This window comes from Phaethon aethereus, assembly GCF_964289735.1.
Source record: "Phaethon aethereus genome assembly, contig: HAP1_SCAFFOLD_149, whole genome shotgun sequence".
Classification (NCBI taxonomy): domain Eukaryota; kingdom Metazoa; phylum Chordata; class Aves; order Phaethontiformes; family Phaethontidae; genus Phaethon; species Phaethon aethereus.
In genome coordinates this window covers 195,797-220,484 of record NW_028114053.1, presented here as the reverse complement: position 1 = coordinate 220,484, position 24,688 = coordinate 195,797, and the positions used below count along the sequence as shown (strand labels likewise).

The window sequence follows — 24,688 nt, the reverse complement described above, 5'->3', positions numbered from 1 at the left end:
ACGTAATCTCAAGCGTCTTTGGTTGTTTTAGTTTCTTCTCCTTAACCACATAGGCACTCCTAAGCTGTCGTGGGTTTGGACTTTGTTTTGAACACAGGCAAATGACACTAGGTTGGAAATGCCTCTTTCAGTGATGCTCAGAGGATATAGTGCAGAATTTCCGACTACCGTAGAGGTTAAGTATTGCTAGGTTTTGATTGTAAAACTTAAAGATGTTTTTAATTTTTTGTGAACAGAGTGATGACTCTTCTGCACCTCTTTCTCTGGCCCAGATGATTAAGGTATATATATTTTTTTTTCCTGTCAAATACACTAAAAAAAAGTGTTTGCTTCAAATTTTTAAATTGTACACTGTGATCTATAGCAGGATAACTGTTGTAATGGGAAGAAAACTTTAATGTAGTTTTTAATAATTTATTTATTTTAACTTTAAAGCCTGTGTAGCTGTTGATAGTATCCTGTGAAGAGCAGTTCCCACTTTGGGAAGATCGAAGGGGAGCACCTTATCAGCCTCCACATAGTGTTGCAGTATGACTCAGCTTCAAGACACAAAGCAGCAGCCCTGCAGAAGCTGTTGACTTGTTCACACATTTCGTTAGGTTTACACTGGAAACGAACACAATGTTCACAGAAGAATTGAATTGGCTGTTGGTTATGGACATCTTGGGGGGGGTTGCAACAGCCAAAGTAGAAGCGTTTCTGTCGCATGGGCAATGGCATGGCTATTTTTGAATTTCTAGTCATTATAGTTATAGATCCGTTCTTGGAATGCTGCACAATTTCATAAATTGCAGTATATCTAGAGTGGACAACACGGTCTAATTTGTTGGGGCACAGACAGTGTAGATTGTGAAAATGTTCCTAGTTACATCAGTTAATATGAAGAATTTAGCAGGGGGGAACGTGCAGTTTGGACTGCCTACAGCACGAGTGGTCCAATTTCTACTGAAAAGAGTCTTTTGTCTTGCTGAGGGGCTCTAAAAAGCTTGAATCTCTGTAATGCTTCTGTGTGTGAAGCTGAATTTCAGCAAGCAAAACTAACTTCCCTGACCTTTAAGTTGTGTATCCTTCTGATGCTGCAAATGTAAACAATGGTACTTGCCTTCATCTTTCTCAATTCAATGTACAGTGGCTGTCTTCTCCTTCAAATAGACTGGAGCTTAAAGATCCCTTTAATAATACCGGCAGGTCTAACTTTTTCTGTGCATAGCTTCAGTCCACTTGGAAGAAAACTGGAGTAGGTGCACAAGTCTTTATAAGGTCCAACCTGAGCCTAAGGTTTTGAGTGCCCAAGAATGCTCTTTTCAAGTAGGTTAACAGGCACATAAGCATCATTTCATGGTGTAAGGACTCCCCAGAACACTTTCAGCACAACTATTTTTTATATAAGCAGCTGTTTTCAGGCAACCTCAGCTAGTGTTGTGCTGCTCTGTACAGGCTTGGGTGAGTGAGTGGTGTTGTCTTTGGCTGTGTGCGCTTCAATGTGTTTCTAATGTGCCTCTCAAACGATTACTTGTTAAACAACAGACTGCCAATCTGGCTGAAGCCAATGCTGCCGAAGAAGATAAAATAAAAGCCATGATGATCCAGTCTTGCCGTGAATATGATCCAGCCAAGTAAGTGTGGATAATGTCAAATCCGATCTTTGGCGATGATGGAAAACTTGTAAACTTGTTGGTTTTATCAAACATGGATTTAACACATGCATCCTTTTCCTTTTTTTTCCCCAAAACACCTTTAGTTACACGAAGAAAGCCTTGGGTCCACCTCTGACATCATATACTTGCTTTGGTTGTGGAAAACCTGGCCACTGTGTAAAGAACTGCCCAACAAAGGGGGTAAGATTGCGGGGGACTTCTGGTGTGACTTACTTTTAAATTGTTTTCCCTTGGCAGTTCCGTAACAAATACATGAATACTCATGTTAAGAATTGTTTCTTTTGGGGTGAAACGCAGAGATCATGTGGCAATGTTGCAAAGCCCTTTACAATTCACGGGAAACCTGGAGTTATAAATGTAACATTTTCTTTCTTCTAGGCCATGGACATTACATATGTCCATAGATCTTTCTCCACACACTGTCATGCATATTTTATACATTTCAATTTTATTGGAAATTTTTCTGGTTTCAATGCTTTTTAATGACAGTTCACAGTTTTCAGTAGTTTGTAAAAACCCAAGATGTTTCTATCGACATCCGTTCAATGTTTGCGTGTTTTAGTTACACAAGCACCTGGCTGAGTAGCCATGCCATTTGACATCAGTTGCTGAATGTATATGCGTGAGATATGAATTCAACCTTCACTAGAGGAGGTGAATCTCAGTTTCTCAGTGTCGGATTCAGAGCACCAAGTTAAGCGCTCACTCTGAACTGCGCTTTGAAGGAGGAGCGGGGTTGTGTCTCTTCTCCGAGTGGATGGTGAGCCAAGGGACATTTCACCCTTAAGGAACCTGACGTTAAGCCAAAGGATGTTGACCGAGTTCAAAACACTGCTCAAGCCTTTGGGACACCCTGGCTATATTCCTTTAGGAAGAAAGATATTTTAGTCGAGCAAGCCTTACACTGGGTAAAAGCAGAGGATTAAAGGCTTTTGCTGAAAATCAACATTGAAATGTCCTTTTAAGGGTGGGTCTTAAGATGAGAGATATCTGCACTTCTTTTCTTAACAGGACAGAATTTTTGAGTCTGTTCCCAGAATTAAAAGGAGCACAGGAATTCCGAGGAGTTTCCTGATGGAGGTGAAAGATCCCAGTATAAAGGGCGCTATGCTGACAAGCACTGGGAAATACGCCATACCAATTATTAGTGCGTAAGTATGGGATTAATGGGACTGAGCAGAAAGGGAACGAGAGAAACCATGCGTGTGTGTCCGAGTGGCAATGCAAGCAAGTTGGCCAGCGTCTGTAATTACGAGGGAGGAAGCACCGTCATTGTATCGTTGCCTTAAAATCTGTGATACTTTCTAATATGGAAATAGACTGGTCCTGCTGTTCACACCCCTGGAAGTTGGTTCAACTTGTGGTACACCTAGAATCTGTAGGTCTGCAGAAGATTTCACTAGTGCTTACCATTGGAGTCATTCTCCTCGAAAGCTCGTTTTGCTTCTCTTTGACGTTTCAAAGGCTTCTTGCCCAATTTAACAAATAGCTGTGTGACTGAGATTTCCTCCCCCTCTGGCTTTGATCAAATCTCATGTGTGAACCAGACGGATGTTTTCCTGTTTTGCTTTACCCTAAGAAAATCCTACTGTGTGGTGACAAGAGTGTCTGAGAAGAAATGCACTTGATAGCACTTCTGTTTGTGGCTGTCATGGATCTCCTTTTGTAGAAGCTGAGACATAGTTTTCTTTTATTCATAAAGTGTATTTAATCGGAGTCTCACTTGATCCTGAGCCTGCAATTTACATTAACCCTCTGGCAGAGGAGAGGTGGGATTCATTTCAGCTGATTTCTGGATGTTGAAAAATGGTTTTTCTAGTCTGAGCCAATCTCTTAGTTGATCCCATGAATGGGAGAGTTCTGCAGAAGGAAAATTGTTCCCCCTCCCTCTTCTGGTGTGGTGGCCAAAGAGAAGTAGTTGAAACTAAATGCCTACGCTTTAGAAGGCTAATGTGGAGTGAGAAGAATGCCATCTATTTTACCTTCCTTGCAGGAAATCCAAAGCTTGGAAAAGTTCTCCTTTGCCCATCTTTCACTTGTTGTTTTTCCTTCCCCGCCCCGCCTCCAGGGCAGCGTATGCTAGAGGAAAGAAGGAAAAGCCTCCCTTTTCACCAGAGGAGCCGTCCTCCTCCTCCTCCTCAGATGCTCCTATTCCGGAGGAGTTGTTATGTCTCATTTGCAAAGAGGTCATGAGTGACGCAGCTGTTACTCCCTGCTGTGGAAACAGTTACTGTGACGAATGTAAGTCTTACTCCCACGGTTGTTAACTGAAAACATGGCATCTGACCTTCCGAAGGCAGAACTGGGAGAGAACGAAATTACTTGGTTACCTGTTCTATTTGATACCTGAGTATACCCAGAATGGGAGAGGACCCTTCTTATGCAAAGGGCAGAAAAAAAAGGCAGAAAGCTTTTTTCCCTGGTTACGTGTCTAGTTAAACCCTCTGTACATGTGGAAGGATGACTCTGAGAAGAATGTGTAACCGTGCAGGTGATTACAGTATGAGATACTGAATGCATTTAGTTTGTCCCCAGCCCTTTCTCTCATGCAAAATTCTATAGCCTGCTCTGGTGACTTATTGTGGTCTGCAACAAACGGAGAGTTGGGCGTTTAATCCACATTCTTCTCCACAGGAGAGTTGGTGAAATCCTTCAGAACTTGAATCTATGAACGGTTTTTTGAGATGTGTTTTATTCATCAACCTTGAGGTTGGTGACTTCTCACTGTCCTGCACAGTGGAAAGACCAGTCCAAACATCAAGACACAGCCTACTCTACAGCTTCCAAGTAACAACAGTGAAATATCAACACTGCTTAGTTATTTGCTGCATACTGGACATTTTTTACACTATTGGACATTTACCGCTTCAGGCTCTCAGTTCAAGACTGTATTCACCCATTAATCATATACGTGTTTTTATAATTGATTAGAACCCCAACATTTTCCTTAGTTTTGCTGAAAACTCTTTTGACGGTTCTCATTATTCACAGGTATTAGAACAGCGTTACTGGAATCTGAGGAACATACATGCCCAACGTGTCATCAAACAGACGTTTCTCCCGATGCTTTAACTGCCAACAAGTTGTTACGCCAGGTGACATGCTGACATTTATGTAAACTGTTTGTTAGACAGGTCTATTTGCGAAAAGCTGAAAGGGAAGAAAATACTTGTTTACATCTCATTAACCAAGGCTAAATGGAATAAGGCTAAATTTACTTTTCAGAGACGTTATCTGGTGTTAGAGAAGCTTACAACTCTTTAGAGAGAATCTGGCAAATTCAGGTCACACTTTTGCTTAACGTGATTGCCTCACTTTCAAATTTGGTGTTAACGCTGAGGTACTGTAAATAGAGATACTCTGCGTTACCCATCGTTAGGGTCAGTGTTTCACCTGATGTCTTCCTATACCTGTATGTTGATTGATTTTAGGATTGATAATGTTTACAGGAACACACAAGTAATTTTGCTCTGGGGAGGCTTTTGTTCGTACATCTACTGAAGTTTCATAGTGCCTTTCTGTACGTGTTTTTCTGCCTCTAGGCTGTGAACAACTTCAATAATGGAACTGGCTACAGAGAGCAGATTCAGCAGCAACGTCAGCAGCAGCCGCCACCTCCACCACCTCCACCACCACTAACGAGACAAACAAGAGCGCACAACATGCAGCCTCAGCTCCGGCCAGCAGTTTCCAGACAGCAGGACCCACTAATGACTCCATTAGCATCCCTGGCTCCTCATTCTGCTGCTGCTTTGTCATCGTTGGCCTCTGGTCAGTCCTCTGTGGCCGTTGGGCTGCCAGTAAATCCGTCTTCTGTCGTCACCTCTGGTCTCCCTCCAGCAGTGTCCCTGTCTCTCTGTGCTGAACAGCCGGACGGACCTCTTTGGTAAGTAAATCTGTAGATCAACAGGGATATAAAGGACACTAAAATGCTCAAGTTAGATTCTTCTTCTTGTTGAGCTTCTCCACTAGCTATTTATCTATCGGTAGTGACAGTTCCCGATACTAGTGGAAGTTCTGGTTTTTGTATTTACTTTGAGTGAGGACACTTTGATAACTCGGATCATGCAAGGATTTTCTCAGAAGTATTTCTTGCTTAGTTCCCTTATCAGTCATCGGCTACCAGTTGTACCCTGAAAGAGGCACATTTTGCCCAGGGGCCCTTTGGTTTTATGTGGCTAGCAATTCCTAAAGGAGCCCTCTAGTTATGTCAAAGCTTCTTGAGTGCATTAATTTCTCTCTAGTACGGAGGAAGCAACAGTTTCATGAAACCTGTAAAAGCACAATTAGAGCTAAAACTGAGCAGGTGTTTTCCTATTACTTTTTTCTACGGTATTTCTACCATCAATGTTACGATAAGTCAGAGTCATCCTCAGTAACACAAAGGGCAGTCGGTGACGCGTGCTGACTTGGCTAATAAACACTGAAACGCCGTAACTTTGAAGTATTTACAAACATGAAAGTCTGAGTTTGCAGCCCGGTGAAGTCACATGAAAAGACGTGAAAGATCTGTACGATTGTTTAGGGCTTGTGGCCTTTCAGCTTTATGCCTGGGCTGCAAATAGCCTCTCTGTCCAGAAGACTGTCAGGCTCAGCTGTAGCGTTGAATGCAAAGAACCGCAATTCAGAAGAACCTCTAAGGCAGCCTCTGCACTCGCACATAAACATTTCCTCATAGAATTTCAGTTCTCGCGTCTTCCAAAACGGAGATTCAGTGTGTGACTTGTATGTGCTCTAACCCTTTCACGTGCAGCTAGCTTAAGAAGATATTTTTCCAGTGAGCTTTCTCTTGGCATGCCAGTAGTCCAAATCGACTTCTTTCCAGTCTTCATTAAGAATGGGCCAACTTCACATCTGTAAATCTGATGAAGATTTTTAAATTTTTTTTTCCCGTTTACAGTAGTCAGCCTTTTCTCACCTTGGACTTGCTATTTCCAGTAGCACTTGAAAATGCTGTTTGAATAATAACTTTTTTTTTTTTTTTGTAGTGATGCTGATACTGTGTTACCTCCTGCTGCTCTGGTGACTGCTACTGAACTTCTGAAATTTCCTTCTCTGTCAACCAGCAGCTTGTTGGAAGAAGAGGTCAGTTTTCTTTCAAATGATGCAGTGACTGTTGCCTTTTAGTGGAGCTTAATTTCTATCTGTTTGCATGTATTGACAAGGGCGATCACGTTCCTGCACTAAGGCAACCAGCGATCCCAAGTCTTCTGGGCCCCCAAGGGCAATCAGTACCCTCAACCGGTAAGTCACTATAACTTTAGAATTTCTTTTAAAAAGCTGTCTTGAGATAAACTAAATGGGATTTTTTTCTTTTTCCTCTCCCTACGCCAAAAGCTCATGCAATCACAGGCAGCACAGTTGGCTCAGCTGGTGGCAGACCAGGCTGGCAACGGTAAGTATTCTACAGAAATCCGGTATATTACGACCCATAACCTGTTCAACGAGGCCGTAACACTTAACTTAGACAACAGCTGATTTATAATGGAGTAAGTATGCCCAGATAGTTGTGGAGAATAGAAGCGGTGATTAATTTTTAAAGGGCTTAATTTGATTTGGCTTTGACAAAGGGGATCTGTGCTTGCAGTAGAGTATTTAAAGTAAAACTCCAGTATGTGATTGAAAAGAGGACTCTGAAAAAGGAACAGTTTTTGAGGGAACCAGCAGTACATCTAAAAATGAAATATAACTAAAGGATTGGGTGGAAAGCCACCCTTTTGATTACTGGCTGAACAGACCTGAAGACATTGATTCCCCAATACAAATCAGCCTCCAACATTCTTTATTTCACAACTTAGCGGATACTGGTGGAGCAAATTCTTGGAAAAGTCAAGGCTGTTATTTGAGGACAATTTTGAATTTCTTCAATGTTCTCATCTCAACGAGCCAAGGTGCTTTCTCTCAGTGGGAGAGAGAGGCGTTTGTTTGATCTATTATTGCCGTGTCAAGTTAGTCCTTCCTTTTGGTACGCCTCTGTTAGAGATCGGTTGTAAGCGTGCATTGTGTTTATAATGTCTTAAAGATAAAGCACAACAAAAGCCAGGATGATTCCACAGATTTCCTAAAACTCTCAAATTCAGTAAGCAAGAAAATAACAATTCAGGGACAAGAACAGGCCAAAGACATCATCATGAGGCAAGACCACAGGTGATGCCTGTGGAAGAAGCTAAAAGAAGTTTGAGAGAAGATTAGTTAATATTTGTGCAGTACTTTGAGGATCAGCAGTGTGATCTTCAGTAGTAAGTATAAGCAGTAAGTACATCAAGGAGTGGCAGAGGAGCGGTGGGCGCTTGGCACATGGGACATGGGAGTGTCTTTTAAGCACAGGCAGCCTCCATCCACGGTCACAAAGCGGAGTATAAGGGGAGAAGACTGCAGGAGCTGTTGGGGGCGAGGGTCTGGAAGGCAAGCATGAGGATCAAGAAGGGAGCGTAGTCTCAAGTGAAGGGAAAGCAGGGAGAAAAATGCTGAAGTTGAGGGTAGGAAGTGCTCGCCACCAGGCTGTCGCTTCATTGGCTTTCCTCTTTACAATCAGGGCAGAGTGTGACAAAGAGTGACACATGTTTTTGGGTTTCTTCAGAAGTTCAAATCGAGGACGCCTGCGCAGTGGACGTTCCCAAAGGACTCATGCCCCAACAGAAGCAGCATCAACACCCGTCGTCGTGCCTGTGCCTCCAGCTCCCTCGTACCCTCCACCACCCCATGCACTTCCTTCAGGGCTACCACCAGCACAGTCTCCTCTTCACTTTCCACCTGGTCAGCCTCCATCTGCTGGGTACGCTGTTCCCCCTCCAGGATATCCTCCAGCTCCTGCCAACATGTCATCAGCTTGGGTAGCAACAGCAGTGCCAAGGGCTCATGCAAATACCATCCTCATGACACAAGCACCTCCTTTATCAAGGGAGGAGTTTTACCGAGAACAGCAGAGACTGCAAGAGGAGTAAGTATTTGGCTCAATGAAGTTGCCTTGGTTTTCATTGTTGTATTTCAATAGCATATCAGACTGCAGTTACACCACAGTGCACCTGACATCAACAAAATGCAAGAATTGTCACGGTGTCATAATGTCATGTCCTTTTTCTTTGCAAAGGGTAAACATGCAAAACTGAGACAAGACAAATGTAGTTCTAAAATATTGGCTAAAAGTTGTAGGTATTCTAAGCTGGTCTTCCTTCGATGTTAGCTGTTCACCTTTTGCATTTGCATGCAGTAGGCATTTTCTCCTAGTGGCCATGTTGTGTTTCTTGATGTCTTTTGGTAACGAAGGTCAAACTACAATGGTAGTAAAGGTCAAACTTGTTTTCACAGGGAAAAGAAAAAGTCCAAACCTGATGAGTTTACAAAGGATGAGTTTGCTAAGGAAGTGATGGAATATAACAAGTCTCGAAAGGAGCGTTTGGTTTCCAGGTACGTGCTTTACATGTCCATTATGGAGAAGCAGATTGTCTGGAAGAATCAGGAGGCATTCCACTCCACCGCTCTGTTGCTAGACGGATGGGATGATCCCAGGGATTAGCAGCGACAGGAGTTTCATGTGTGCATTCCTAGCTTAAATAGGGCAGAGATTACAGTTGACTGGCAGTTATAATTTGGCAACAGCTGTTCAGGAACAGGTTTCTCTTTTAGTAAAGCTTCTCTGTAATGGCATCCTTCACCGCCTGACAGCCTTGAGGAGGCCAGAAATTGAAGAGGTGTAGTTGCTGGATTTTCTGCATCTCCCTATTCTGCTTGTAACCATTTCCTCAAAGCACTTTGGAGGAGATCTGTGAGAGATGTTGTCTTCATCTCCTCTTCTGTTTACCACATGTGGGTACACAGAGAGATTTCAAGCTGGACTGCAAACTGGTGGCTTATGCTAGTATGGTTTTGAGCTTGTAAAATTTGTCTCATGAATCAGACTTGTTTGTAAGGAAATCTTGAATTGCTGAAGGACTTATAGAGGAGGGAAGATGCTCATGAACGTCTGCGGAATGATGCGAAAGGGTTCTTTAAAAAATAATAAAAGAACTCCTTGTGAAGAAAAACCTCAGGGTAGCTGATGTTTTCTATCCCCAAAAGTCACTTGGGCAGGAGTGCTGAAAAGCTCTCTCTTGCTCATGCTGCCAGTATCTGTCCTAGAGTAATGGCATTGAGTCATCCTAGTCGAGGCTGAGTTCAGAAGCTTTTCGAGATGATTTCTCTTGAAATGCAGTCACTATCCCTGGTTAGAGCTAGAGGTATGTGTAAGATTTTGCTAGCACATCTGGCCAGAAGTGTTGATTAAAGACAACTGGACCTAAGAATTTTGCATCCCATACAAATTGCAAAGAAGTAGTGAAGTTAAATAGTCCAAGCAGCATTTTAACATTGATCTTTACTGTATTAATGCTACATCGTGTTCTCTCGATGTTTGATACTGCACGGTAGCCATGAAGACTTGCTCTTTTTGCATCTGACTGCAACAAAAGGGATTTGCACTGCGTGTAGTGGTTGAGGAGTGAAAAATGTGCACGTTCATGTCCCAGTAGAGGCCAGTATACAGCACCTTAAATCAATCAATAGCCAAAGGAAATCTGGGAGGAAAAAAGCTGGGGAGAGTAACTGTTTTGAATTAACTTGATCAATTTTTTTGTGTTGTGTTTTTTTTAAGGTCCAACTCTCCCTATAGTACTTCATCTTCCTCTACAAGTTCGCATACCTACTCCAAGTCAAGAACAGGTTCTTCCTACTCTTGCTCGTACTCTCGATCATTTAGTCGTTCCCATTCTCGCTCCTACTCACGATCACCACCATATCCAAGCAGAGGCAAAGGGAAGAGTCACAAGAACTGTCATTCCTGGTCAAGGCCACATGGTTATCACCGGTCGAGGTCAAAGTCACCCCCACACAGAAGACACCATTCACGGTCAAGGTCTCCAGTAGTCCGAGGCCAATCTCCCAGGAAATGGACTATATCTCAAGGGGAAGGAGGAAGGGAGTATTTTAACTGATACAGACAAGTTCCACCGTATGATATGAAAGCTTCCGATGGCAGATCTAATGACTTTGGAGATCCATTTGGAGAGCAAGGATACGGAGAATGGGAAAGGAACTACAGAGAGTGGTGTGAAAAGTTTTACAAGGGCAATGGTGTTGGTGCTCAACTTCATCCTCCAGTAAAGAGAGGGAACTTTTCTCCAGGCTGCTTTGGTCCACCTGGGACCAGACGAGAGTATTCGCCATATGCTCGGGGACATAGGGAGGATTATCCTGTGGGGCATATGCAGCGCAGCTGTAATAGAGCTGGAAATTACCCTGAACAACCTTCCGGAAGAGAGAGCCGTGGCAACAAAGAGAGGGAGATGCAAAATCCACGTGGAGATGAGAAAGGAAATAAACCTAAAAAACACCAGGAGAGAAGGAAAGAGGATGTGAATGAAGGCTTTCTCAATGCTGAGTTGCTAGAAGGTGCGAGAAAACCAAGAGAGCCAGTTACAGGAGAAGTCGTTCAAAGGGACTCATTGTTCATGCTCCCAAGCAGAGATGATGCCACCCCTGAGATGAGGGATGAGCATTTGGGAGCAGATTCTATGGCTTTCAAGCCAGGGTCTAAAAAGAAGAAAGAGAAGGATGAGCGAAAAGCAAAACCTGGCAAGACAAAGCGGGAAGTAGAAGTGGCTGTTCCTCCTCAGAAAGACAATATAAGAAAACGAGCTAAAGCTTCCCAAGTGAAGGTGGACAGCGAGCGTGAAAAATCTCCTCAAATGGAACCTCCTGTGAAACAAGTGAAGGAGGACATGCCAAAGACAGACAATGTTTAAACATCTTCCTCTCAAAAGGATGAGAAGACTCTTGGTACCCCACAGAAAATTCATCCAAAAGTGACAGAAGATCACCCAGAAACTAGACCAGTCGTGGAGGAAAAGGCAAAGAAAGACCATACAAATGAAACCAACTCAGAGCAGAGGACAGGGAGAGGTCATTCAGCAATTACAATCACAGGCTAAAACAGCCTCAACTTGGGAAAATTATTTTAAATTCTTGCCAACCAAAATCAGAGTAGGATAATGAGAAATAAGACGAAATCTTAAAACATATCCCCCCCATCCCTCCCTGCTTCCTGGGCTGTCACGAATGGATAATTTAGGCTACTTGAAGAATCACCACCAAAGATACCAGAAAGCGCATGATTTTAATCTAGATTTGTAAAAAGGATGACTTAACAGAAGGCGATGGCAAGGTCCACTCTATTCCTTATTCAACGTGGAAAAGCTGTGCAGATAGAACAATTAAACTGGAATGATTTACTCGTCTATCAAATCGAGTTAATGTGTATATTTGAGGAGGGAAAGTAGGAGAGACCCTCCCATTGAGTCACGAGGTTCAGAGAGGACCCCCATGCTTTCTAAAGTCCTTTTCAGAGAGGAGTCTAGGTGCGACTGAATCCACTCCTATTCCCAGATTTGGTCAACAGTTTATGACTAAAGGGACAGGGTATCGGGGATTCTGGTGTAGTGATACAGACTATGATTTTGTGCTTCCTGTAACTTAAAGATGGCAATTTATCCAATACAAAATAGCAGCAATCACATTCACTAACAATGCCGAGATAAGTCACAGTATCAAATCATGTAAAACTTAGCAGCATAATCCACTGAAACTTAGAAGTCCTTAATCACACACACACCTATAGGTGTAGAGACAGAGACCCATAAAGAGATCTAGAGAAAAGAGATAGAGATGCACCAAGGTACCTATTCAATATCCCCCTGGAATTCAGTCAAATACTCACATCAAATGCTTTGCGTCGCTCAATGGCTGCACAGTCGAGCCTCTGAGCTGATCGTGAACTTGAGGGTTCACGGGCTCTGAGAGGCGTCCCCCTCAGAGGGAGGTGCAGGTTGCAGCCCGCTGCGGTCCAGGAGAGCTCAAAGGGTCGCACTTGGGACCACTCTTTATAGGACTGGGAGATGACTGTCTTTAGGCATCAGTGAGTTTCCACAATGCAGGCAGGTGATTTCTGAAGGTTTTGACGGTACCGCTGCCAGGATTGTCTGGAGATAATTGATTAGTTCTGTTCATGTCCTGTACCTTGTTCAGGTGATTGCGTCCCTGATACCCTCAGTGCCATTCTCCTCCTCGTCTACACAAGAGCGCCTGGTACGGCTGAGGGCCTCTCTCTGCCAAACCCTTTGTTCAGAGGCCGAGGCTAGTCAGGCAATTTAGAGTGGCCCAGGTACAAGGCAAAGGGCTGGGATGTGCACTAGCACACGGGCTCAGCTTTGCTCCGGATGTCTTTTCCGCAGGTCCTGCCAGGATCCTGCTGCAGCGCGGGTGTCCCACGGGGTTACGGCCTCCTTCGGGCATCCCCCTGCCCCGGCGGGGGGTCCTCCCCGGGCTGCAGGTGGAGATCTGCTCCAGCGTGGAGCTGCATGGCTGCAGGGGCACAGCCTGCCTCACCATGGTCTTCACCAGGGGCTGCAGGGGAACCTCTGCTGCGGTGCCGGGAGCACCTCCTGCCCCTCCTTCCGCACGGACCTTGGTGTCTGCAGGGCTGTTTTCACATGTTCTCCTCTCTCCAGCTGCAAATGCCACGTGCCGGTTTTGTCCCCTTCTGAAATATGTTATCCCAGAGGTGCTGCCCCCGTTGCTGCCTGGCTTGGCCCCGCCGGGCGCGGGCTCTATGGGACACAGGGGAAGCTTCTAGCAGCTTCTCACAGAAGCCACCCCTGCAGCCCTGCTGCCACAACCTTGCCACGCAAACCCCATGCAGAGGACGAGGTTGCTGTGCATAAACTCGCAAACCAACCCAGAACGGCTGCCATTGTGATGTAACAGGAACGGTGTCACAGAGGGCGAGAAGGCAGGCATAAGTGTCCTGCATAGCATAGCAGGCTCACTCCAGGAAGACCCTCGTGGTGTGGGCATTCCCGTCCAAGAGCCTGCAGATGTGATGGGGATGTCCTTTATCCTCCTGGATGCCTAGAGTCTGCAAAATAGTGACCTATCGTTGCAAAAATGAGAGAGCAAGTCTGTGCTGCAGTTCGCGTTTTCTTTTCTTTGGCTTTTTCTGTATTGTATTTGCCAGACAGACCCTGGCTGGCCACACATGTAGCAAGTAAGTGGAGGTTTTTACTACTAGTTGGCTTCTGTATCGATGTGTTCTTTGGCTGTTCCTTAATAACGGAGTTGATTTTTAAACAAAAATGCCAGTAAGATACCATGACTTTGGTAAAGCTTCTGTCAACAGCTTCAGCTAATAAGGGGGTGTCTCTATCCCACCGGGTGTGGACAGCTTTTGGGATTTAACCTGCAGTGGTTCAGTTCCCCACACATGATCGTGTGTGGCAGTGGGGTCTGCAATTTCCTCAGTTTGCTGGTTCAACCAGTGCAACTGCTAAAATGCGGACTGGGAGAGCTTCTCGGAAGTCCTAGAAACTGTGAGGTTAATCTCCAGAATTTACTGACATTTCTCTTCTTTTGAGGGGAAGCATCTTTTTTTTTTAACCTGCATAATGAAGACACATGACTGTCTAAGTTGACACTTAATGTGTGCTAGAAAAGCAATTAGTTTTGTGGTGAAATGCAAAATTCAAAACACTTTGTGTACGCTCCTGAACTCAGGAGCTGTGACTGTGGTTTGTCGGAATAGAACTGCCACAGCTAAGGTGGATTTTCAGCAAGCTTTAATGGGGGAACAGAAGCATTGACAGTTAAAGACCAATTGGCACTTTCCTGACCAAGTTTCCAATTCTTTTAGTTACTGGCAAAACAGAGCAAAAAATAGACACAAGAAACTGTAGAAAAAAGAGTAACCTAATCTATTGTCCTGTTGCCCTCCTCTCTATGTAAAATAGCTGTTTCTACTGGAGGGATGTTGTGAAAGAAACATGTCGTCTCTTTGGATTTCCTTGTTCTGTGGGTTTCCCCACAAAAGGCATTTTTATAAGAGCATCTGGTTAATTTTCCTTTGCACATTGCTGGTAAAGTCGCCCATGGATACGTAGAAGTCCATCCTTCGGTAAGTGTGAAAATAACTTTAGCTTCCCTAGCATTTAAGAATGGTGGAGCAAGCTGTGAGATTTGCCTTTTGTGACAGAGTGCCAGCCTTGCAGGCTGAAGGAAAGTCAACCATAGCATCTTTGCAGCAGCAGCAAAGGGATCATGGGCTGTTTTCTAGCTTTCTGTTTAAAAACATCAAAACAGATGAAAGTCTGTTCTTGCAGGCAGAAGTTTGCCTTAAGACTACTGCTTAATGGGAGCCTGGCCTGAAATAAGATGACATTACTAATGTTTTAGCTGCACAATTTAGCACTGTCAGACCAAGCGTGGAGCCCAGTGGGAAACATAGTTCTAGGCATTTGACATGACAGGAGGGCAATTATTCCCTGCTTTATTTTTCCCTTAATCATCTTCTATCCCCAGGTAAGCAAAGTGCTAACGATGCATGGAAAGCCATGCACTGATCTAACGCATGGCAAAGGAACATTCCCCTTCCCATTAGGGCACCCCTGGCTTGAGAGAGTTGGCCCTTAATCCGACGTTCAGGATGTCTGACGTCTCGCTCCCTCCTTTGGCCAGTTCAGTACCTGTTGCACTGTTTCTCTTTACGCGTTGGGCAATGGCGCTGAGTCTCTCAGAAAATACAGGACGCTGTCTGTGTGCGTGTGTCTCTCTGTGACAGTGTGTCCAAGTACAGGTGACTTAAGGCACATAAATTTGTGAGAAGGTGATAGAACCCGCTGCGTCTGCGTCGCAGCTGGGACTGGTGGGGGGTTCAGCTCACCGCACTTCAAGGATCTGCAGTGTAGGCTTCAGTTTACACGTAGCCAACGGATCAGCCAGACTTCCCTTGCCTGCCCCACATCTGGAGTCTGCCGGACGGTTGCCAACACCCCGGCGGTGGCTTTTATTCTCCGCTGCCTGTAACGGGAGCCCGGGTGAGCAGCCCCGGGCAGGTCGGCAGGACGCGCCTTGCTGCCGAGAGGGCTGCATTCCCTCTGGGCTCCTGCTGCGGTGAGACACAGGCAAACAGGAGAAAGTTCACTGTGTGAACTTATGAGCAGGTGAAGAGGAGGTTGGTGCTGAAAAAGGAGCTTTTAGACAGGGAAGTTGAGCACCGTGGAAACAGGCAATATGATTAGCCCATGGCTAAAACAGTAAAGAAACAAACAGCCATTTCTCCAAAGGCAAATTCCCAACAAGACTACGCAGCGGGCTTTGCCCTTTGAAGTGCGTTAATTAACATAGCCAGTAGGCACCTGTTAGCTTAATTAACTCTTACCATGTCTGTAGATACAATGCCAAAGCAATGAACCAGCAACTAGATGTGACTTCTAGCGATATATCCAAGCATGACATTTTGTGAAATTGGACTTTGACAAAGCACGGGCATGGATAAGTTGTTTTCAGCAAGAATGAAAAACACCAAGACAACTTAACAAAACAGCAGGGTCATTTGTAACCTTTAAATTGTGCTGTGCCACGTGTAACGTAGCACCGGGGCCTGTAGGACTACAGGCATGTCCACATTGGTTCCTGAAGATGTCAGAAGGAAAGCGGCGTTAGCTTTGACAGTCCCTGTAGTGGCCGATTTAAAGTGGCCTCTTCACATTCCTTTCCTTTTCCAAGGCAAGCGGTCTTGAACCTATACAAACCCTGCCTGAAAATGTGGCTAGAAACCCAGGAATGGGAGCGGAGGGGTGGTCTCTTTCGTGCCACGTCGAGAGCAGGACTAGACAGAGGCACTTTGTAACTGCCCTTAGGTAGAGGTCTATATGGGGTCTAAAAGCCCTAAGCTCTGCTTAGAGCCCAGGATGTATCCATAAAATGCCATACAATGGATTAGTTTTTTCAAACCCACAAAGTAATTGCCAATCTAAACTGTGTTAGGGAATGTATTTTTCAAATTGCAAAATCAAAATTGAATAAGCTAGGAAGTGCTACGGTTGTATTTTTTTTTGTTTCTGTAACCTTAATGATCTTTTCAGTACGGCGTTTTATACGTAATGTACGTCTGTGTTTTCTCTCTTTTATGCAGTCAAGTCCAGAATAACAGCAGTTGCTGAAATAATGGTCACAAATCATATAATTACTAAAGCATTACCAGCTGTTTTTATGTGTTTTCACAGTAACAAAATCACTTCCTGCTTCCAAAACGTGCATGAACAAGACTACTCAAGTTAATGGTTTTCCCTGTTGTTTTGAGTGACCATAAAGCAAATTAATCTCCTACAAGAGCCCAAATTGGAACGAATTGTTACCGAAATCCTCGTCATGAGGGAAAACACAAACTCCAGTATTGTGTAATGAATTAAACCCAACTTGTGTAATGAATTAAGGAAGAAATGGGGTTCTGGGAGAGGGTGGGGGCTGGAATTAAGGAAGAGATGGGGTTCTGGGAGAGGGTGGGGGCTGGAGCAGGTGGGTGCAGGTCTCTGTCTCTGGTTCTTTTCTGCATGTGGGGGCTATGGGGAACCATGCTGGAGCAGTGGGTTAGGGGTAGCCGTACTCGTTGGCTGTCTCCATGTCAGCCTCCCTCTGCACAAAAAACTGCAGCTGGCCCAGTGACATCTGCAGGGCCGCCCGCTCCCGCCCCTCCTGGGCCAGCCTGGTCATGCGCTCCCGCTCGGGCTGCTGCTCGTCTGTGATGGGCACCGAGTCCTCCTGCTCCTGCGGTGGGATGGGCGCAGTGGTGAGGCCCCGCCAGGGCCTGAGGGATAGCAGGGAGTCGGCGGGAGGCTGCGGCACGTGCGGCGGCATGTGCAGCTGCTCTGGCAGCCCCTGGCGTGGGGTTTGGCCCCCCGTGGGGGACAGGCGCAGCCAGCTGGGCTGCCTTGGTTTGGGACGTGCACCAGTGCGTGCCTTGCTGCTCAATGCCTCTGCCGGTGCCGACTCCTTCCTGCCATGAGGTGGGGTCTCGGGGCTGCTGGCAGGGGACCAGGGTCCCTGGGGGGCACGCTGGGGCTGGCTTGGGGCTCTGGATTGGGCGGTTGGTGCACCGGCCCCACAACCTTCACTCCTCACCCCAGTGGGGGGATTTCTCGATGGCGTTGAGAAATGTGCCCTCTGGTCGGTGCGGGGCATCCTTGGCCCCGGGTTGAGGTGGCTCTTCCTGGGGACGCCGGTACCGCCTGCGGTGGCGATGCTGGTTGTAGGGCTGTCAGCAGCGGGACGGGGTAGACATGGCGGCTCCAGGGGTGTTGGTACCAGGCCGCGGTGGGGGGGCGGGTTCCGCGGCGGTGGTTCCTCGCAGGAACCGCCAGGTGGCGCCGCGGCTGCAGCCTCTGCCGGGCAGGGGGCGCGGCCTCCTCTGCGGGGGCGGGGCCGGTGGGGGCGCGGGGTGATGGCGGAAGCGGCGCTGGGCGGGCCCGGGGCCGCCGCCCTCATGGCGGGCAGAAGGGGCTCCCCCCATGCCAGAGCGGTGCGTGCGCCTGCCCCGCCTTACGCCTGCCCGCACCGCTCCGCGTCCTCGTCCCGTCCCGGGGCCTCCCAGGGCTGCCCTGGGGCACTGCAGGGGCGTGCGGCCTGGTGCTGCCGGGAGCCGCGGGGCGCGGCAAGTCCCTGACGCTGGCAGCCGGCAGCGCGGTGTCGCCTGTTCCGGTGAACGTAGCGCAGCCCCTGGCAGTGGGGAGCCGTAGCTTAGAGTGCGGGGGTCTGGGGGGACTGGGGCGGGCAGGGTGTGGGGCACAGGGGGGCCCTGCCCGCAGTGCTGAGCTGTGGGGTGGTGGGGGTCTGGACAGGCAGGGATGTGCTGCGGGCAGGAGCCTGTGGGGTACAGGAGCTGCCCCTGGAGCACGGTGCCAGGCCCCAGCCCCACGGGCTGGTGGGGCACCAGCGCTCCCGTCCCCAGCTGCCGTCCCCAGCCGTAGGCAGGGAGACAGGCAGCAGGCGTGGGGGGGAGCTGCACCCCGCAGGGAGGCTGCCCCATGGCAGGGAGCTGCACCGGATGCCCCGGGACCCCCAGGGGCCCTGGCACCTCCTGCCAGACGCCGGCCTGCACCAGCTGGGAGGTGACGTGGTGGAGCTGGGCAGGCTCAGAGGACACCAGGACGGAGGGTGACACGCCGGCAGTGACCGGTGGCGGCATGGCTGGAATGGCGAAGCTCACGCCGGGCAGTTGCGATGCCATCAGCAGCCGCAGAGGGAAGCTCTCTGCTGGGGGAAGCAAAAAGGGGTGGTGGGGTGAGGTATCGGCGGGCAGAGCCAGCGGGGGGTTACCTGGGGGGCAGGAGCACCGCGAGGAGCGGGAGCCGCTGCTGTACCTGCCGTGGCGGTTGGTCAGTGTGGGGTTTGTTGGGCCAAAGAGCCTCCGTCCCCATGGCGAACATTCTGCCAGCACCTGCTTCAGCCAACCTCGCGAGGGTTTGGTTTTCATAGCACAACACCTTCCCCTCTCAGTTATTTCCCATCTGGCTGATGATTTCCTGTCCTTAATGATGGTTTCCCATCCCCACCACCGTTTCCCATCCCAGCGATGATTTCTCAGCCCTGTGTTGGTTTCCTATCCCAACGGTTTCCCAACCCCACAGTTTCCCAACCCAACCATGCCTTTTGGGGGCAGGTGAATTTCCTGTGCAAAGGGAAGGAATGGGGCCGGGACCCTGTGGCCACGATGGAGAGCTTTCACAAAAATTTGGCAACTGGCCCCTGCCCACCGAGGAGAGAGCTTGGGATGCCCACTCTAGCGTTACAGGAGGAATTGTTGCATTCCTGCACGCGAGCTGTCCCGTTCGGACTGGGGCACCCCGAATGCGGTGTCACGCACGGTTCTTACACCTTTTACGTGTTCAGGTACAAACTGATTTGACCAATTGCTACTTAACACACACACACGCACCCCCCACCCACGCGAGCGGCTGTTTTGCAAAGGAAGGCTAAATCTGTGGTGTTGTCATCCTTCTGCTTCTTTCTTGATCCAGGCATCCCTGGAGTCGGTCTGGCTGCAGTTCCTTATCCCGGTGCCAGAGGAGGGGAGGGTTTCACAGAGGTGTTGGCGGGGCTGGGACACTGGTGTGATCTGGCTAGTGCAGGGCTATACTTACTTCTCCGGCGTGGGGACTGTCCAAGGGAAGAGCTACCAATGTCATCTATCTGGATTCTGTAAGGCCTTTGACATGGTCCCCCACAACATCCCTCTCTCTAAAATGGAGAGATATGGATTTCATGGTTGGACTGTTGGGTGGATGAGGAATTGGTTGGATGGTCACATCCAGCGGATAGTGGTCAATGGCGCAATGTCCAGATGGAGATTGGTGATGAGTGGTGTCCCTCAGGGGTCCATACTGGCACCAGTACTCTTTAATATCTTCATCAGTGACATAGACAGTGGGATCCAGTGTGTCCTCAGTGAGTTTGCAGAGGACACCAAGCTGAGTGGCGCAGTTGACACGCCTGAGGGACATGATGCCATCCAGAGGGACCTGGACAAGCTGGAGAAATGGGCCCATGTGAACCTCATGAGGTTCAACAAGGTCAAGTGCAGGGTCCTTCACCTGAGTTGGGGCAACCCCCAGTATCAGCACAGGCTGGGGCATGAAGGGATGGTGAGCATCCCTGCCGAGAAGGACTTGAGGATACTGGTGGACAGAAAGCTGGACATGAGCCGGCAATGTGCACTTGTAGCCCGGAAAGCCAACCGTATCCTGGGCTGCATCCAAAGCAGCGTGGCCAGCAGGCCAGGGGAGGGGATTCTGCCCCTCTGCTCCGCTCTGGTGAGACCCCAGCTGGAGCACTGCATCCAGCTCTGGAGCCCTCAGCACAGGAAAGACATGGACCTGTTCGGGCAGGTTAGGAGGAGGCAACAAAGATTATCAGAGGGCTGGAACAGCTCTGCTGCGAGGACACGCTGAGACAGTTGGGGTTGTTCAGCCTAGAGAAGAGAAGGCTCCAGGAGACCTTATTGGAGCCTTTCAGGACTTTAAGTAGGCTTCTAAGAAAGATGGGGACAGACTTTTTAGCAGGGCCTCTAGCAACAGAGCAAGGGATAACAGTTTTAAACTAAAAGAGGGTAGATTTAGACTAGATGGAGGAAGACATTTTTCACAGTAAGGATGGTGAATGACACGCACAGGTTACCCAGAGAGCTGGCAGATGCCCCATCCCTGGGAACATTCATTGTCAGGTTGGAAGGGGCTCTGAGCAACCTTCTCTAGTTGGAGATGTCCCTGCTTATTGCAGGGGCATTGGACTAGATGACCTGAGAAGGTCCTTTCCAACCCAAGGATTCTCTGATTCGCAGAGGACAAGCAGCTGAGCATAACCTACCACTGCATGGTCTTGGTAAAGGACAACAGCTTCCTGGGCTGCATTAGAAAAAGCATTGCTGGCCGATGCAGGGAGGTGACCCTTCCCCTCTAATCGGCACTGGTGAGGTGACATCTGGAGTGCCGTGTCTGGTGCTCAGCTCCCCAGTGCAATCTAGGAAACTTGTTGACCCATGCACCATCTCCACTGCCACTGGGCACCGAGAGCCTTTAAAACCAGAACTTTTGCTCCCATCGAACCCAGTGGTACCGTGAGCTTAACCCGCACCGCAAGGAGAACAGACCCTTTTAAAGACCAGTTCCTTAGACATTTTATTGGCAGCACCTTTGGAGGAAGAGCCCAGCCTTCAGGCACTGCAGCTGGGAGATGCCCTTTGATTGAAGAGCTGCTATCGGACAGGCACACCTGACACAGTGTTGTGCGAGGGTCAGACACAACTGGATCACACCTCAATCCAAGGAGCATAAGCCCAGAAACATGTCTACAAGTAGGATTATCACAAGGGAAAAAAGTAGACTCCTGGCCTAAGAGAAACTCTGGGAAATGTGGAGAGGAGACGGGCTATTATTGGGGAAACAGCGTCCATTGGGTGAGTTTCCTGAGGGCATCCTTCAGCTCCTGGTTCCTCATGCTGTAGATGAGGGGGTTCACTGCTGGAGGCAGCACCGAGTACAGAACTGCCACCACCAGGTCCAGAGCTGGGGAGGAGATGGAGGGGGGCTTCAGGTAGGCAAAGATGGCAGTGCTGACAAAGAGACAGACCACGGCCAGGTGAGGGAGGCACGTGGAAAAGGCTTTGTGCCGTCCCTGCTCAGAGGGGATCCTCAGCACCACCCTGAAGATCTGCACGTAGGACACCATGATGGAAACAAAACACCCCAGTCCTAAACAGACACTGACAACAATCAGCCCAACTTCCCCGAGGTAGGCATTTGAGCAGGAGAGCTTGAGGATCTGGGGGATTTCACAGAAGAACTGGTCCACAACATTGCCGTGGCAGAGGGGTAGTGAAAATGTACTGGCCGTGTGCCCCACAGCATAGGGAAAAACACAGCCCCAGGCAGCTGCTGCCATGTGGGCACAAGCTCTGCTGCCCAGGAGGGTCCCGTAGTGCAGGGGTTTGCAGATGGCAACGTAGCGGTCGTAGGCCATGATGGTGAGAAGAGAAAACTCTGCCGACATCAAAAAGACAAACAGAAAGACCTGTGTAACACATCCCAAGTAGGAGATGGCCCTGGTGTCCCAGAGGGAGTTGGCCATGGCTTTGGGGAGAGTGGTGGAGATGGAGCCCAAGTCGAGGAGGGAGAGGTTGAGGAGGAAGAAGTACATGGGGGTGTGGAGGCGGTGGTCGCAGGCTATGGCGGTGATGACGAGGCTGTTGCCCAGGAGGGCAGCCAGGTAGATGCCCAGGAAGAGCCCGAAGTGCAAGAGCTGCAGCTCCCGCGTCTCTGCGAATGCCAGGAGGAGGAACTGGGTGATGGAGCTGCCGTTGGACATGTGCTTCCCCTTGGGATGCTTATCTGTGGAGCAGGAAAAGGCAGTGCTGAGTTAGGCCAGACTTCTCCGAGCAAAAACTATTCCATGTCTCCTTGCACCCCCACGTTCAGGCTCTCTCTTTTCAGGAAGACCTCTCTGCCGCTGCCTCACTGCAGCTCCTGGTTTTGCTGCCTGAGGGGGCCATTGGGAGCACGGGCTCTGCAATGGGCTCCTGAGGAGCCCTTCTTGCTGTGCAGCAAGACGGAACTAGGGACGCAGGTGACCTCCAGTGAAACGTACTCGTGATATATCAAACCGCTTCTCGGCATTTTCCATTCGCCCAACTGCAGAGCAGAGCTGAGGGGATTTGGTTCTGTCTGTTTGGTTCTAGTTTCTCTTGCCACATTTAGGAGGGCTTTTGGGTGGTTGAAATCCCTGACGTTTCCAATGCCCTCCATGTGAAATCTTGTGGGTCCTGAGCGGCAAAGGGACGGTGCCGTAGTGCAGAGAGAGGAGAGCTGCTCTGCCCGTCTGCCCTGTGCTCAGCTGTGCTGTGCTGGCAGCCTGGAGCTGGGGGATGATCACACTCGGGTGTTCCCCTAACGAGAAACCGCTGGGAGCAGAGGGATCCAGGTTCAACGAGCAGATGGGCAGACCCCTCGCCTTTTCTCAAGCTGCCTGAGGAGGATTGTATCTCTCCCCTCCCAGATGGGGACACGGAGAGATCAGCTGTGCAGCTGCCCAGCAGCACTTCCACAGCCTTAGCACCGCGGTGTCTTCTCCATGGGGATCCCGGGTAGCCCAGAGACAGCGTGGGAGAGCTGAGCCCTTCTGGAGGGCACCCTGCAGCCCAGCAGGACACCCGGGGAAGGAGCTGAATGTTCCACCGTTGTCTAGAGGAGACTTGCTCGCACAGACACGTCTGTACACCAGGGCCCCAAGGGTCGGTGTCTGAACAGGAGCTGACCCTGCCACTCCGACCCCCGTGCCCCGCTCTGACCCTGCAAACCCAAGGCTCAGAACACGGGCAGAACAGGCAGGAGGGGATGGCAGTGAAACACCAAGGGAGGAGGGATGTGCAAATCCGATGGGAATCGGGGCTTTGTCCTTCTCTGGCTCCGGCTGCTGCAGCGGCAGGGCATGGCCAGGACCCCCGGGCTGGGGGGCAGAGGCTCTGCTTAGGCTGGGAAAGGAGACCAGGGAGGACTCGCTCAGGGGAAGGTGTCTGTGCCTAAGGGATGGCAGGGAGGTGCCCACATCCCCCTCCCCAGCATTTCTGGCAGCAGCTCCCTCCCTCCCTGCCCGTGTCTCTGCTGCTGGGAGCTCTTCCTGCCTGGAGCATCTCCCCGTCCCCTGCTCAGCTGCCCGTCAGTGCTCACAAACCCCATCCCACTTGCCCTGTGCTCACCTCTGCCCGCAAACACCTCCCGGGGCAGGGCACTGCCCAGGGCCGTCTCTGCCTGCGCAGGGCTGAAGACCAGACCGCAGGACGCCTGATGTGGCTGGGAAGGGGAAGCTGCTGCTGAGCTGATGTCTTCCCGAGAAGTGCCCTTGGAAATGCCATGAAGCAGAAGGGAAGCTGTGAGACTCTCGGACCCTCGCAGCGCTCTCTCGACAGCAGAAGGACCATGCCCTGCCCTGCGGGGGGTGGCTCCTGCCACCCACCGCTTCCCCTGCACAGCTCTGGGGAGCTCCCTGGGCAGGCTGAGACCTGACCCTGCCGGGTGGCAGAGCCCCTGCCCCGGCACACAGCCCTGCTCTGCAGCACGTCCTCCTCCTCCTCCTCCGCACCAGAGAAAAGCCAGGAGAGCCGTCCTGACAGGTCCTGTCAGCTGTGGGTGTGCCAGGCCCAGGAGACACTTCCAGGAACTCCTCTGCACTGCCCTGCAGCCAGAGACTTACCGTGTCCAAGGGCTGTGAGGATTCCTGCCCCAGTGAGCTGTCACCTCTCCTCCCACCCCAGGCTGCCTTTCTCCTCTCTCCCACTCCTCTCCGCTCCCCTCGCTGCCTGCAGGCAGTGCCCCCAGCCCTGCTGCGCTGGGCAGAGGAGCTGCTCCTGGGCAGAGCTGTCTCTCTGCAGCGCTGCCCGCTTGCCACCAGCTCCCTCCACCCCAGCAGCCCGGCCCAGCTCCGCAGCAGAGGACCAGCCCACGGCAGCACTTTCTCTGCCCGTGCTGGGCTCCCTCCGGGTGTCCCTGGGGCTGCAGGGGAACCTGCTGGGAAACAGGCTGAAGCCATCCCTGGGGTGCCCTCCCTCACCTGGGGAGGGACACTTCTCTCCAGCAGCGTCATTCCCCTCTCAGACACAGAGTCAGGTCAAAGATCACCTC

The 24,688-nt window shown here is 49.5% G+C and overlaps 1 protein-coding gene and 1 pseudogene across 2 annotated transcripts in view; both read right to left on the bottom strand.

Annotated features, from left to right (window-relative positions):
- The window catches only part of LOC309416324 (E3 ubiquitin-protein ligase RBBP6-like), a 99,685-nt pseudogene that overhangs the window by 30,600 nt on the left and 44,397 nt on the right, over positions 1 to 24,688 (bottom strand). The gene's annotated exons all lie outside the window — the stretch shown is intronic.
- On the bottom strand, positions 21,447 to 22,379 carry LOC309416318 (olfactory receptor 14J1-like; the record flags this gene model as incomplete). The annotated part of the gene is made up of 1 exon (XM_082015883.1): positions 21,447 to 22,379. One exon carries the CDS (start codon positions 22,377 to 22,379, stop codon positions 21,447 to 21,449), a length of 933 nt encoding a protein of 310 aa, XP_081872009.1.